At 42.4% G+C, this 17,118-nt stretch overlaps 1 protein-coding gene across 1 annotated transcript in view; it reads right to left on the bottom strand.

Annotated features, from left to right (window-relative positions):
• Window positions 1-17,118, bottom strand: part of LOC147678721 (uncharacterized) — a 129,671-nt gene that overhangs the window by 14,917 nt on the left and 97,636 nt on the right. The window contains exon 3 of the mRNA XM_086945718.1: window positions 16,823-17,049. Coding sequence (XP_086801844.1) covers window positions 16,823-17,049 — 227 coding nt within the window. The remainder of the gene's footprint in view (window positions 1-16,822; window positions 17,050-17,118) is intronic.

The raw sequence follows: 17,118 nt of genomic DNA, 5'->3' as shown, positions 1-17,118 counted from the left end.
TATCCGCCCCATACGTCTGTAGCAAACCAGAGAGACTAAATCGACCAATTCTAAACTAATTTAGAACGCAAAATGGCAGAGATACCGAAGTACAAGCAAACCTGTTGGGGCAGATTCAAAGTGCGACAAGTGGAAATAACCATTTGGATAAAATTGGCTTGAAAAGATTGAAGTAATTTGAGCTCAACGTTTTTTAGGCCTTCTTGTAAGATGTGACTGGCTGGGGTACCTCCATTCTTGAGGGGGCGTGGGGTCTCAGTATGCTTTCAGTCTCTGTGAGGAGGACCACAGAATCTCTTTACATATTACATTTGATAGACACCCTCCGGCTGGAAGCATAAAGTGTCCCAGAGTGCAGTGCATTCCTGGCATGAGTGCCCCTGGACGCTCCAGAGCGTGGACCCTGCAGCCAAGGAAAGGGTCCCCGCCTCCTTAGCTCCATTTAATGCAGACGCTCAACTTAACCCAATGAGCTGACCAGAGCAAGGCTAGCAAGCACTTTGTTTTTCACAATAGATATGTACCTATCTCTGTGTATTCCTTTGTATAAACAAGTAGAATAATTATGTTATATATTTAAAAAATGTATCTTTGGTCTACATGTACTTGCTTCCATTGTGCATCTATGTCCGATGTACTTGGATCTGTGTATTTGTTACTTTCCCCCAAAAAAAGATATCCAATGCACTACCCTATTTCTCATCCTGTACCTCTATCAATATCTTTAATCTACATATACTTACCTCCTTTATGCATCTATATACTTTCAATGTTCTTATGGATCTATATATTTATCACTTTCTTCTAATATAGCATTTCCAATGCACTACCCTATTTCTCAGCCTATACGTCTCTCAATATATCTTCTAGCCCAACTTTCTGACTCATCTCAAACTTCTTTCTACTAATCTTTCCAAAGCACTACCCTATCTCTCACCCTATACATCTATCAATATATCCTCTACACCCACTCTCTCATGTATCCCAAAGCCCATACCACTACTATGATCCCCAAAATAACCTTTTCTAGACTCTCTACTACTCTACCCCTCCTTGCATTATCTGACACCTCTTTTTACTATACCGATCCCTAAAACAAACCTTTCTAAACTCTTCCGTCTGACTCTTCCCCTCCAAAACTCCTTTTTACTCACCCAAAAGCCTCCTCCTCCTGCTATGGCCTCCAAAAATAAATAAATCCAAACCCTTCACTCTTCTATCCCTCCACTGTCCTTTTCAATGAAAATAAAAACCTAACAAGTTAACTTCTCATATTCCATATTCCACTATACTAATTTACCACTAATCCTTCATGGGTTCCAGAGTAGCATGCTACTCACCAATAAAGAGTTTGAACACCCCGTGAGGGTTACAAGCACTATATAAATGCAAACCTTTTTCCCTTTTCTACCTCTCCTCAACCTTTCTCAATCCAAATAACTGACTAACATATCCACCACTCAAATTACTTTCATGTTTCACCATACTAATTCAACACTAATCCTTATGGGTTCCAGAGTAGCCTGCTACTCGCCAAAAACGTGCTTCACAACCCCATCAGGGGCAGCAAGGGCTATATAAATACAAACCTCTTTCCCTCTTCTATCCTGCCTCCTACCCTTCTCTATCTAAATAGCTGAATAACATATCCACCACTCAAATTCCTTCATATTTCACTATACTAATTTTCAACACTAATCCTTTATGGGTTCCGCCGAAAAAGTGCTTCGACCCCTCGTCAGGAGGAGTAATCACTATATAAATGCAATTACAATACAATACAATAGTATTAAAATGAATTATCAAGAAAAATATATATATATATACCCAACATACTCATTTGAGGGCAGTGCACCAGCCGGCACCCCCTCAATATGTCCCTATGCGCAGAATACATCAAAATAGATGTACATTGATATGGTCTCTGCTGGACCCAGATAGTGTCCTCTCTGGTACACATGCGCTTGACTTTCATTCTGTACAGCACGGCATCCTTTATCTGACATGTCCATTTCTTAGTGGATGCAGGGAGTGGGGCCGGTTGGCGTACTGCCTTCTCTTCAAGTGCATTGTAGTCTTATGCTGATCACTAGTGAACTTGTGGTTTTATTTCTTGTTTTGGGCATATGATTTTTCACTATACAGAGGGAGCACACGTTTTTTCCTGACTATGGGTAAGACCTTTCATTTGAGGTTTGTGACCGTTCTAGGTTACTCTGCTGATCTTTTTGGAATGTCATCTACATTGGGTTGTCTATTTAAGATATTGATTATTCTGTGCATTCTATTCCGATACTTCTCATGGTAGAAGTATTCTTATCATCTGATATTGATTCAACTTTAAGTATGGACTTATATGTTCAATTAAGCGCATATGAGAAGTGATTCAATGTCTATATGATATGGTAGTAAATTGTACATGTGCTCTCATCCCCTTTTTTTTCTATTTTGGTTAATGCTGTGTCATTTTTGTAGATTACAAGTCTGGATTTGGTTGACCCATATTGTGGGGTATGTTCCTGAGTTGCTACACGTTTATTTCAGCTATTTAAAGAAAGAATGTTGTAACGAAACGGGAACGCCAGGTAAGTAGAAAAGACTTTATTCAAGTAAAAGCTGAGCCACAAGGAGAGCAGCCATCAGGAACATAGGAAAGACGCCAACTGACAATATTGGAATCTCTTACACAGAACACCCACGCAGTGATTCTGGGTCAGGCACATTCTATATACAGAATACTACATTGGTCTTCCCGAAAAATAAAGGAAGAAGAAAAGAAGCGAGTAGAGCAAAGAGCCAAAAGAATGAAGAAAAGTAGAGCGAAGGAGGAAGGGAAAAGGAGGCGAGGAAGAAGGAAGGAAAAGGAGGCAAAGAGAGTGAGAATGGGAAAAAGTGGGGAGATGAAATAAAAGATGAAAGGCATACAGAAGAAAAGCAAAGTAGAAAATAACTATTTTCTATAACGAAAAGGAACATTCTTAACTTGAGCGCTGCACCTCAAGGTAGGCTGGCCCATACACTCTGAATTTGTAACCACCCTTTTACTGCTGTCACCACCATCGACATCCAAACCAAAAGAATGGTCTGTAGCAAGAAAGCATTTATTCCACCACTGTCCATTAACAAGTTTTACAGAATCTCCTCTCACATGCACAACTTTTACTGGTGAACTGATCTTGGAAGAACCCTCCCTCACGTAGACAGGCTTCTTCACACGGACCCAATCGCCCAAACATATCTCAGTATCTTTAACCTTCTTCATGGAGTCAAAGTAAGTTTTCTGCTTAATTTGAGTCAACTCTACACGACACTGTTTACCTTTGATCCACTTGCCCATCCAACTAGGACACAAAGCAGTGGCTGCTCTCCGACCGCGTAATAACTCAAAAGGTGAAACAACAGTTGTTGAATGTGGAGTGGTACGATAAAACCAGAGCATACTTCTCACAGAATTGGCAACAATACATTTATTTGCAAGAGCCCACTGTATGCACTCCCCAAGCACACTGTTCATACGTTCGACTAGACCATTGGTCTGGGGGTGGTACAATGAACTCTTGAGGTGCTTGACACCACTGGTGTGCAGAAAATATTCCACTTCAGTGGCAATAAACTGGGTGCTGTTGTCCGTCACTAAGAATTCAGGGAAACCCTCCTTCATGAAAACCTCATTGAGAAACTCAACCACAGATCTTGAAGACACTTTTCTCACAAACATGACCTCTGGCCACTTAGAATAGTAGTCCATGAGAACCAAGTCAAACTTCGATGAAGTGTCAAGGGCATGGTAAGGACCTACAAGGTCAAGCCCTAGTTTCACCCACGGTGCAGATGGCAACTTAGCAGGAGAAAGGGGGAGTACGCAATTTGGCAGCTTTGTCACAGCTAGCACATATTACACAGTACTTTACAATTTCATCGACTTCCCTATCCATGGAAGGTCACCAGAAGGAGAGGTGCACTCTTTTATTTGTCATGGTGGCACCTAAATGTCCTTCATGGGCGTGTTTAAAAAGGGCAGCTCTCAATGAAAGGGGAGGTACGAGTTTGTCACCTCTGAGTAGCAATCCATCGTCAATGGTGAGTTCATCAGCAAATTGGAGGAAGGTTTTGAACTCAAAGTTCAGATTTCTCTCTCTTGGCTATTCCTTCTCCACATACGTCATAACCTGAGATGTGGAAACATCATCACAGAGTGCTTGACGCCAACCACTCTCTGAGACTACACATAATTAGGGAAGGTCCACTGCAGCTACGATAAATTATTCCTTGTCCTCCTCCCCTGTGTCTAAGTTTCTTTCAACAGTGTCAGAGGAGCGGGAAATAACATCTGTGCACCTATTTTTGTTACCCGGGATATATTGTCAAGGTCAGATAAGCACTCTTACCTGGAGAGTACTTGATAGAAGTTTTGCAGAGACGCTATGAGCCAACTTCCGAAAAACCCTACCTTTTAACCTGTGTAATATTTACAAACACAAAGGCTAAGGGATAAGGTGTCGGAAGACGGGCCGGATATGGACTCTGGCTTCTTCCTGTTGTCGACCTGCAAGGCAATAGGGTAGACTTTAGATTCTGACCTCAAGTAATTAGAAGGATACAGTCACTTCTTTGTTTTTACGTTCTTAATTAAGGCACTAAATATGTATCCTAACTGCAATAGTCAGGAGTCTTGCATAGCGTCCGCGGAGTCTTGTGACGGAGGTCGGGAGTTTTTTGAGAGGTGTTGTTGTCTGGAAAATGCAGCTCAGTCAAAGGTCTTGTGCTGAGATATTTCCTGAGGTTTATGAAAAGAGAATTATGTATAAATTACTGACTTTCTTTACTTTTCAATTGCATTAGATACTTTTTCCTTATTAGAATCATTCCACCCCTAAAACTTACAGCTTAATTTTCCAAGTTGTCCTGATCCGTCACGTGATGCTTTAAAAGAAACTACATTACAATATTCATAATTAAGGTTAACATGTTCTTTGAACTTTTCAGCAAAATGTTCTATGTCCTTTAATGTTTTCCTTGTTGAAAAAACGTTCCAAAAATGTAGTCTTTTAATTTTCTTAATTAACGCTGTCTTGCGATGGGCGCTATTCAAATAAGAAACTGTTCACTTAGCTGTCATGATTTAGGGCCGGATGTAGGTAAATCTAATTTACCACTTCTAAAATACCGAATCATACCGATTCGGTATTTAAGAAGTGGTAAATTAGAGGGGGGGAAATGTAGGTAATTCTGATTCAGTAAATACCGAATCTGTAAGATTCGGTATTTACCGATTCTGTAAATACCGAATCGGTATCCCCCATTGATTCCTATGAGCCTTGAAGCCCATAGGAATCAATGTGGAATACCGAATCGGTATTTGCCGATTCGGTAATTACCTATTCTTGCAAGGGTGCAGGGGGTGTCACATTGACACCCTCTAGCACCCCAATTACCGGCTTGTGTGCCATGTGGCACACATACATGCCCTAAGGGCATGTCTGTGTGTCACATGGCACAGGTGTGCATGCACAGATGTGCATGCACACCTGGATTCGGTATTTTATCACCCAATTGGATTGGGTGGTAAAATACCGACTCTTGAAGGCCTGTGGCACTCTTCAGAGTGCCACCTACATCTCTATTTACCGATTCTGTACATTTACCGATTCGGTATTTTACCGAATCGGTAAATGTACAAAATCGGTAAAATTACCGAATCTGTACTTATGTAGCCCCCTACATAAGAAAACCGTAATACCGGTCGGAAACGGCCGAATTCGGCCGTTTCCGACCGGTATTAGGGCTCCTACATCGGGCCCTTAATGTCTTACAGGACCGAGGATCGGCGAGGAAACCAGAGGATGTCTTCCGTGAAATTCGTATCCAGGCAACAAAGCAAAGAAGATTCCTGCTCGATGAAGATCAGGTAAGCCGGTGTTTCCTTTGCCTTGATGGAAGGCTAAGGTTTTTCCAGAACACAGTTATGGCTCTTTATAGTCTGTCCACACCCGAACATCAATGCGCACGTTGCACGTCTTCCATGTGTAGCGTCAAGGTTTTCACAATGTTACAATGAAACTGGAGCTTTATCAAATGCAGACAAGCCGCGAGTAAACTTAAAAACATTTTCTATGATGCCCTTTTATCAATGGCAACTTCTAGTGAATGGTACAATGTTCACAATCTATTAATATGGCATATTTTAAATACAACATATACCACTTTATACTTAATAAGCACAATGAGTACATGAGAGAACAGAAGCACAGATTGTGTTCCTAACTAAATTCAGAAACATTCCTAATACACATTCATAATTCATAATAAACTTTTTGGAGTACTGGAAGCATGGGACAGGGGTGGGTTTTCACAGGGGTAATGAAAGATGGCACCATTCTACTACTGCACATGATAAGCAGCTATGGATGGTGGCTATAGATGGGATATTTTGTAGCGGAATCATGACATATATTCAGCACAGAAATCGAATTGAATGAGTTTAGAGGACAGGCGAGCAACCCTAGGGGTAAAACTCCTAACATTCTTCCTGCTTAGAATAAAGACTAGTGGCTTGTGATTGATCTGGATGAGGAAAATTGAATTTTATATGGCCAAGTATGTCCCCTATCGTGTACCCCAACGTTCAATGTACATGTATGACATGCATGCATTTTTCCCTCTATGGCCGAAATGAAGACGCATATGCATTTGCGTCCAACGTTAACATGTCAGTTACTAGGCCCTCCATGTTAGAAACGATAATTCTGCTTTTAAGCCTATGTTGCCAACGTCTTTATAAGATGCACCCGTTTTTGTGGCCTAGTCGAGCTAGGACCCGAATTCAGCCTCCTGAATGCTCTGAAAGATGCAGTTTAGTTATTCATTCCTGACCTCTCCCTTACTTCCTACTCAGCCGAGAGGTGCCCGGTCTGGCCTGCCAAGACTGTATTTTGCCTACAGTTATCTGCTCTGCTCCACAGAAACGCATTCCTGCCTAATGAAAAGGATAAACATATTCAGCCAGCAGAAGATAGGGCCTAGCCTTCCTGTCTCCATTCAAGTGATTTACAGAGCTCGCATCCATAGACAGCTCACAGCCTCCATGCTATGCATGGAGAAAATATAGGCCCATACTAGCATTCAGTGATGAATAGCCTTTGCCCGAGCGACCTTTAAGTTAGATAATATATTCTCCGAAACTAAAGATACTATAGATACTAGATAGTACTCGAGGTACAGGTCGTTCTGACATCCAAGACTCCTCTATTAGCACAAGAGTCAACCCCCTCCTGTCTCCTCCAGCTACGCGTCTGTTACACGTCATGACTAGGTTACGCACTCAAGTAGGGTAAAGGTTCCAGCTGGACATTCAGAACCCTTCCATGACCCCATCCAAGCCATTCAGACCCCCTCTAGGTATCCACCCACCTATGACAACACTTGTGACTCACCAAGGGAACGCCTACATGTACGCCCTTTTACACGCCTATGTGTTCTTATCTCTCTCTCTTTCGCTTGCTCCACCTTCTCCATGCAAGTTAATGTACATTTGTACTATAAATGATGTACTCTGTGAATAAACGTTAGATTTCGATCCTTCCTGAACCTTAGTGGTGATGGAACCCGATTCTCCATTGGCTGCAGCGAATGTAATAAAGCCCTTCTGAAACGGACGCCACGGACTCTGCCTCTCATTAGATATATGCTTGTTGTTAATGTATAGAAATTACGTATGGGGTATTAATTTATTTACCACATGGAGACAAAACTTTTTTCCCCAAATGAAATTTCTAAACTTCATTACAGCCCACCAACACGCCAACAACTCCTTTTCAATTACAGAGTACTTTCTTTCGGATGGAGATAACACCCTGGGGGCAAACCCAATGGTTCTAACATTCCCTTTTTTCTTCTGGGAAAGAACAGCATCCAAACCAACGATGCTGGCATCAACTGTAAGGGTGCAGGTGAGAGAAGGATCATAGTGTTTGAGTACCGTAGATGAGGTAAGTTGTCGCTTGACCCACTCGAAAACACTCTGGCATTCGGCACTCCACTCAAAAAACAACACCTTTCATCAGCATTTGTGAAAATGGTCTCAATTTACTCGCAAAGTCTGGTACAAAACACAAATAAAATTTGCAAAGACCAAGAAAGGACTTGAGTCCCACTTTGTCAGAGGGAGGCTTAGACTTGACAATAGAGTCAACAAGACTGGTCTTGGGGAGGACATAATTTTCATTGACAACATGTCCTAAATACTCAACCTCCTTGGTCCTAAAAATTAACCCTGGGCGTAGTTCGCGTAGTACCACTACGCATGGTGCACTTCGCATTACGCGAGCTACGCAAACCTAGTCAGAACTTCTTTAAGAATGGAGTCATGGTGGGTAACTCTATCAGGTGGGAAGACAAGGACATCATCCTGGAAAACCGATATTCCCTCAATTTCCTTCAACATACTAGACATGAGTTGCTGAAACAGTGAAGCCGCTGACGAGAGTCCAAACGGCATTCGCACATTATTGGAATGTTCCAAAAGGGGAGACGAATGCCTTGAGGTGTCTCGACTCAGGAGCTATCTCTACCTGATGGTAGGCGGATGCTAGCTCCAGCTTCATGAAAATCTGTGGATCTTTCAAACCTGCCAGCAGTTCATTTATAATGGAAGAGGGTGGGAGTCTACCCAGATCTCCTTGTTGAGACATCAGAGGTCAACACAGACCCTAAGCTCACCATTCTGCTTGTGAGCCACCACTAGTGGAGACAACCACAGGGAGGATTCCACTGGTTCGATAATGCCCTTAGCACACAAGGAGTCCAGCTTTCTCAAGGTCCTGTCTGACACTGAAAGGGACATTTCTAAGTTTGTGTTTAACAGGCTTGGCATTGTCCTTCACAATAATCCTGTGTTGAAATTCCTTGATCTTGCCTAGCTCCCCAGACAAGACACGAGGAAACTGGTTGATTAGACTTTCAAGATCAGGATTGTCCCTTACAGCAAGAACCTGTTCTGTGATGCCAGGTCTGAGTACCATCCCAAACAGACCTTGGTGAAACCACTTTAAAATGTTCAACCCTTTGTGAGCTACATACAGTTTTCCTGCTATCCTCCTCCCCTTGAATTCAATGATCTCCTCAATGCACCCTGACAGGTTTATCTCTTGTCCTTCATAGGAGACAGCTTTGCGATCAGGGGGAAGTAAGGGTCTGTCTGGCCAAGTCTTGTTATATAACTCTAATGTAATCATGGAGATGCGAGCTCCAGAGTCCACAAGTAGCTTCAGTAAACAAGCTCCTACTAATATTTCAACATAAGGGTCTTTACACATTTTGGGATTACCAACAATGACCCCATCATCATGTATTGCGAGAACAATTTCACTGAGATCTCTAGTGACAGATTCTTCGTCACCAGGCCTTTCCCCATGGACAACTCATTTGACGGAGGAAGGTTGTTCTTCCCCTGTTGGTTTGGCAGACCTTAGCAAAATGACCTGCAAGTCACAAACCTAGCGGGACACTAGTTGCCCTTCATGTGAGATCCATAACCGCATCCGTGGCAAATGTTGGTTTGAGAACAGAAAGCATTCTGCTTCTCCCACAAATTCGCACAAGGTCTTTCAGAGGGTTTGCTGTCCTTGTCTTTATTGTCTTTCACTTTCACTGCCACAACTGTTTCATGATTCTTGTTTTCTAGTTCTATGGCCGACAAGAGTGAGGTTTCAATGCTCTTTGTCACCCCGATAGTTTCCTCCAGACTCGGTTTCCCCATAGAGAGAAGTTTTTGTTTAATTGATTTATCTGTACTGTGACAAATAAATTGACCACACACCAGTTGGTCGGCAAAGTTTTTGAACTGGCACTCTGCTACCAGTGTTCTCAGAGCAGTGATATAGCTATCAACATCTTCCCCTGTGTTTTGTGTGCGTAAAAAGAATTTATGACGTAGTACAACAATACTGGGCTGAACGTCGAATCTTGTTTGAAGCCTCTTTATTGTGTCTTGATACTCATCAAGAATGTCCTCACCTACAATGACTGGAGGAGGAAGGTGTTTCAGAATAGCACTTCCTTCAAAACCTAACAAGTTTAAGAGAAGGAACTTACTGCGTTCAGCTCTGAACTTGATGGCATCAATTGCACCTAGATAAGTCTCAAATCCATCAAACCACTGTTTCCACTTGGTGGGTGGCTCACCTAGAGTTTCAAGGAAGGATGGAGGAGGACGGACAGCTTGCATGTTGGCAAAACAAAGAACAAGTAAAAAAGAAATGGAGACTCAGAAAATAGGGATGGTAAATATAAGTAAAAATATTTTGCGACGTTGCAAGTAAGAAAACGAGATAAGTTACATCTCCTCTATGCCAGGGAAGCGTAAGTTGGTTTATAGGGAACCAGAAGTCAATACGAAAACTGATCCTCCCTCCAAATATGGTTCGAATGAGTAATATAGCCTTGACTATGTCACAAAACGTGCACTGCTCACTGGACAAGAAATGTACACTACTCCCTGCACACTATTTCAGTAAATGTCCCAAAGTGTGCACGCTTATAAAGCAAAACGAATGTGATGGGCAAAGAATCACAGTACCTGCTGTCTTCAACCTTGTTTGTCTGCCGCTCCCTTTATTAAATTGTGACTCAAGTCTGGAAGGCAATGAATCTTCGTGTTGAAGGCTGCTCAGGGATAACAATGGGGCACAGTGACGTTAGAGGGCACTGTGACGTAGCAAGTCAGAAGCGACTTCAGCGTTTCACCCTTGGAACGCAAACGTGTTGATGGGACTGCGTGTTCTTCTGTAAGACATGCACAGCTTAATTAGTTGCTGGAACACACGCCCCAGAATTTGTGTTCCAGCAGCCCCTAACCTTATTCCTGTGCTGCTCTGCTCAGCTTTAGGTTTTTCCCTCAAGATGTGAAACCAAGAGGTGTGTAGGACATCGAGATTCAGGATCTCGGGAGCCACGACCAGTCAGAGACTCTCCCCTTCGCTGTTCGTCGTTGGAACCAATGACACAGAAATGTATTTTTCTGGATGTGGGTTTGTGTCAGTGGTCCCGCGCTCGTCTCCAAAAAGTATGTTGTAACGAAACGGGAACGCCAGGTAAGTAGAAAAGACTTTATTCAAGTAAATGCTGAGCCACAAGCAGAGCAGCCATCAGGAACATAGGAAAGACGCCAACTGACAATATTGGAATCTCTGACACAGAACACTCACACAGTGATTCTGGACCAGGCACATTCTATAAACAAGCACCGAATACTACAAAGTGTTGAACACTCTACTTGATACTTGGAGGTGAGATGTTATTTACATTTCTATGATTCGTATTCTGGATCTTTCTGTCTTTTAGTCTCTCCATTTTTACATTCCCCCTTTCCTCTCATTCTATATCTCCATACTCGAATTTGGGGTATTAGATTAGTCATCCCATACAGGTGGACAACTATTGGGTATATATATTTAAATAATTACTGTGTGCTTTTCCATTCATTGACTTATTTGATAATGTTTTATGCATTATGTGCTAATTGGACACTCCTTTAAATTTTTGGAACTGATGTCTATATATTAGGTTTACATATTTGTGTTTTCTACTTGAATTTTATATGTGTGTATATGTATTACAAATGTATGCATATTTTAGATGTGGGTCATCTTATGATGTCATTGTCTGTTATCATAATTGGGTATGTACGTCATTCTCTGTGTGTATTTATTCTTCAAAGTATTTGATTGTGTGGTTTATATATTTTTACATGTACTTTTTGTCATGTTTTTTAGGTCTTGTGTGTTATGACTTATGTTATGTCATGTGTGATTGTTTCAGCCCTGATGAAGTTCCATTGGTCAAGGGAACAAAATGCATTGGCTGTTGGCCATTTTTACTTCTATTACTAATAAAGAAAACTGATGGACTTATATATACGATTTTGACTCCATTTCTGGTGCATCTTCTATCTTCAAAGAATTTGCTTTTTCTGAATTCCTGTGGAGCTCAGCGGTGGCAGGTTCCGTAAGTGAATGCACAGGACTCTTAATGTTTGTGGATAGGGATTGATGTGCCGAGGCTTGGGTCAGCCGCTGTCAGGAGTGTTTTGCTTATGAATCATTTTGAAGAACTTTAGCAACCTTGCTCAGGTTCCGCCAAAATCCACGTCAACTTGCACAGCATTCCCCACAATCTTAGAAACTTTGACAGGTTTACCAAATGTACTTTTCCCTTTGTTGACATGAAACGACTTCCTTATCCTAATCATGTCACTGACCTCCAAAAGAAAAGTTTTGAAACCCTTCTTGGAATCATACCACAGTTTCTGCTTAGATTGAGTGGAAGACTCGGACTTGATCCACTTAGACATACAACCAGGTATGAAAGATGTATTAGCCTTCCTACCCCTCATGAGCTCGAAAGGTGAGACTTTAGTAGAAGAATGAGGTGTGGCCCTGTATAACAAAATCATACTCTTCAAAGCACCATGAACATCATGATTCCCAGCTTTAGCCCAATTGACACAATCACCAACAACACAATTCATCCTCTCAACAAGGCCGTTGGCTTATATATACGATTTTGACTCCATTCCTGGTGCATCATCTATCTTCAAAGAATTGGCAAAATGATTCATGCTCTGCTTCTGTTAACAAGAGTTTTGTGCCTAGTGATGCCGACCCTTTACAGGGTAACCTCAGGAGAAGTGCCTGTGTAATTGTTAAGCCTGCAAAATACAGAGAGTAACTTTTAATTGTTAAGCCTGCATTATGATTAGAGTTTTTTTTATGGGAAGAAGGGAAGATATATAGTATTCAATTGATGTGTTGTTCTTTTATGTATCATTTGCCTTTAAGCTTTCCTATCATTTGTCTTACTTCTGTTCTGTTTAGAATGCTCCTTGTTGCCTGGGGACATTAGAATCTATGTGGTTTACTCTTGAAGCTGTGCTGTTGGAGCTGGCTACTTGCCTGCTTGCGCATTTTCATGTAGCCTGGCAATAAACTACTACAAGACACACCACGTTTCCTGGATCTTTACTACAATAGCCATTGATGGTTTTGGCCATCATCACTCAGACCTGCTCCAACCCCAGTCAACAAACTGGAGAACAGACTCTTCTTACTGGGTAAAGATCTCTCAATCACTAATAAGATCAATGCACTTGCTTCCATCAGCTGTAACGGCTGAGGATACTCTTCACACTACTTTTACATGGCTTAGAAGGGCCGCTAGTCAATGCTTTTATAGTCTCATGACTGGATTATGGTTCTACATTTTTCCTGAGATGCTCCTGTGAATCTCTAGTAAATCCAGAACCCCAGAACCCTATGGTGAGCCTCCTCCATGGCTTCTGAGAACCTGATCATGTCACGTAGTCCTGGTAAAGGTTACGCTACCTTCCCCTGCCATAGCACATTATTTTTAATTCTTCCATGTATATGGTGCATGTAACCCTCTGTTCAATGCACAACAATAAAACTCTCTGTTGCAGTGCAAGTTTTGCTCAAAGTCCCTGACCCTAGAGAGGGTTCTGAAGTGTAAGTGCACGTGCATTGGCAGCCGCACACTCGCTACGGTTTGCCATTTAGTTCTGATCACCTTCTTTCATGAAGGTCTTAGGATTCTTACTCATTTGCTGAACTCTCAGTTGATTTCTTCAAGTCAAACTGCCATTGAGCCAATCTTCAGGAATAGGTGGCCCTTTACGTTCTGCTCAAACACTCATTCATTCAAGTCCAGTAATATATAAGGTTTATTCACTGTGGTAAAGCTGAAGCTGGCTTAACAGTAATTGCTGCCTTGGGATGATCTTCACAGCTGTCAATATTTGTAAATTGAGGAATAAATATGCCACCAAAAATAGCGACTTGATCTAGAGAATTCTGTAACCATCACTAAAGGTCTGATTCAGATCTTGGCAGATGGGTTACTCCGTCACAACTGGGACAGATAATCCCGTCTGCTGGAATATACATTCTATTATATCCTATAGCATTTGTTCATCACTGTTGTGACGGAGTAATTTTGTTGCCGATATGTAAATCATGCCCTAAGTCTGGTACCCTCAGCTGTCCTGGTGCAATCAGCAAGTGATTTCCTGGCCCCACCTCCCCAGTGAAGGGCCAGGCACTGAATTTACATGTCTTTGCTGCGTCAGTGGGGATTTTCTGCCCAAAAATATGTAAATGATGCACTTTCGTCACAACAGAATGCAGAGAGGGATGTTGTATTACTAAAGTCCAGTTGGCATTCTTTACTTGTTTTCCAGTAACAAACCCCATAAGTGGGGGTTTATTCCTGCAAATCGAAAGAAAATGGTGGTCTGAACATTCAAGGAATTTTGGGCCAGATGTACATAGACTCAGGTTTGCGATTACCAAATAGCAAAGTTTTGAGATCCGCTATTAGGAAATTCCAAACAGCTATGTACAGGAGTGTGATTTACATGGTTTGCGATTCCCAGTGGGTCGCAAATTAACCTACCTCATAAGGGCCAATGTATCAAGGCTTTTTGCGTTTGCAAACCAGCCAAAAGCAAAAATGCCTTTTCCAATGAATCAAACTTTTGCCATTCTCAATATGGGTAATCGCAATTTTTTGCAACTACCTAAATTGCAAATGGAGTTAGGGAATCGCAATTTGCAATTCCCTAAATGCAATTCATGTAACAATCGCTAAATGCGAATTTGCATTTAAGAACCGTAAATTACCACCAACTTCAAGTTGATGGTAATTTGCAATTCCTTTGAAAAATGCACAAAAGTGCAATTTTCAAAAAGCCATGTGGCGCGCAAACATGCGTTTAGGGCATGTGAGTGCACCACATGTGCATACTTACCTTTTCTGGGGGTGTATCAGGGGGGCTTTTTAGGCACCCTCACAATTGCATTCGCAATTTCTGATTACCAATTTGGTACTCACAAATTGTGGATGCATTCCCATTCATTCCTATGGGAATGCATTCCCTATTAGAGAATCGCAATTTGGGATTTGCTAATAAGGAATGTTAAGGATTCGGAAACATTCTTGCAAATCCAACATAGATTGCATTTTGCGATCCTTAAATAGCGAATCAGTAAAATTCGCTATTTAAGAATCGCAAAAGCAATTCTTGATACAGCTGACACTAAAATTCATGAGGTGGGTTGCAATTTGCAACCCATTCGGAATTGCTAAAAGCACAGGCATGGTGGCCTGCTGGGGCCAGCAGACCAACATGTCTGACTTTGCTTTCAAATAACGTTTATTTTTTATTTTTTTTATGCAGCCCATTTTCTTTAAAGAAAACCAGGATGCGTTTCAAAATCAAAAATAAGAATTTATTTTTTATTTTTTAAGAGTAGACATTGGTCCAGGACTTTGCTCTTAAAAAGTGTTTTCGCATAATAATAGTAACATTGAATTTCTAAAGCGCACAGCTACGAAGTGGTTTCCCGGCGCTGGGGGCCCTCGGGAAGATTAAGCGAGCCACATGGTGCTGGGCTGACCTGCCACCGGCAATCGAACCGTGAACCCCGGTGTCCGGAGTCAGGCACCCTGGCCGCTGCACCACACCTCTTCCATACGTACATTCACAAAGGGGAAGGGGTCTCCTTCCTGTCTGCGAATGGGTTGCCACCTATTTGAAGTAGACTGCAAAATGAAAATGTTTTGTGACTGCATTTCTGTCGCAAAACATTCCCAGATACCTATGCTGGTAGCTATCAGGAAGGAACGCCCTGAACATGCCGCTTCCTAATACTGAATTGCTAACCCATTTTGCAATTTAGTAATAGGTTACCAAAGCGAAAAATAGGGTTTGGTACATGGAAAAATGCTATTTTTAGGTTCCAACATGAAAATAGCTACGTACATCTGGCCCAGTCTCCCTGCACCTGGAAGCCAATAGTTATTTTTATGGCCAGGGTATGCCATGTCTAGCATGGTGAACCCTGCTGGGAAAATCTGTACCAAGAGTGCACTGCGAGTGGCAGCTTTACGGTGCATTGACCACCACCTGTGATGGTGTGGTGCTGGAGCGGGCGAAGGCTCCACCTGCACACAGTCAGAAGTCCCTTCTTGAAGGTCTAGATCAGGAGTTCCTGTGTTATTCCACTGGGGTCAGTAATCTCTGGGTGAAATGCTAGGTATGGAATGAGGAATAACCGGGGGACTCAGAATAACTGATCCTCCTGGGAATCTCTTACTTCTAATGGGACACTCAGGGCCCCTCTTGTATTACCTGCTAACTCAGTCCTCAGAGTGATCGGTATCCCAGGGAGGTTGAGTTACCAGGTGCTATCCTGGGTACTCAAAATGAGGCCCTGAATGGCTGGTGGAACCACTAGATTGGCACAGTGGACGTTCCTTCAGTTTATAATGGAACAGTTCACTCTGTCAAACTATTAAGACCCCCAGTCTTCACTTTTTGGTGGGCAGATTTCATTAGCACATCTTTTACAAACATCCCCTCTACAAGCCCTTTTTTTGGAGGTGCATTTATTCATGTGTTGATGAGGGCACACGCAGTCAGTCTCTAAACTCCAATTTTGGAAATAAAATTAACTGGCTTTCCAAGTGTGCTGGCGCAGAGCATGTACATCCCACATAACTAGGCTTTTTGTCTGACAAATGCATAACTGAAACTCCTGCTGATGCCCTTTGGATGAGGGTGGGAGAGGTGAAACATGTCAACAGCGTAGGTGGCTTCTATGAGGGTACGGTTATAGATGGGACCCCCTCACCATTTGGCCCCTGTGGATTTGTTACGTCACTGGCAATACATTTTCTAGCTCCTGCATCCCTCCACACTGCCCCATACAGACAAGGCGTGACTCATATTGGCCCCCCCTGTGCTTACCTGGATTTTGTATCTCTCGCGGACCCCGGTAAGCATCGCCATGGAGATGGGTGGGCAGAATACGCCGGCGCCAGGTAAGCCTAAAGCCATGCCAACTGTGTAGCTGGCAGCGAAGCTGCCAGTGACTGCCAGACATAATAGCTCAAAGAGTGGCAGATATGGGCACTCTCCAAACTCACTGACAGTGTAGCACTGGAAACACGGGCAGCACCAGAAGGCGCAGCAGCCTGTAGGGGAAAGAGGGAATACACATGACGTCATCAGAGTGGAGGGCTTCAGTCTAGAGGAGTGGCGTT

The sequence above is a fragment of the Lissotriton vulgaris genome, chromosome 12 (genome assembly GCF_964263255.1).
Source record: "Lissotriton vulgaris chromosome 12, aLisVul1.2, whole genome shotgun sequence".
Classification (NCBI taxonomy): Eukaryota; Metazoa; Chordata; class Amphibia; order Caudata; family Salamandridae; genus Lissotriton; species Lissotriton vulgaris.
The sequence above is the reverse complement of the archived record's forward strand: the minus strand, read 5'-3'. Positions and strand labels throughout refer to the sequence as shown.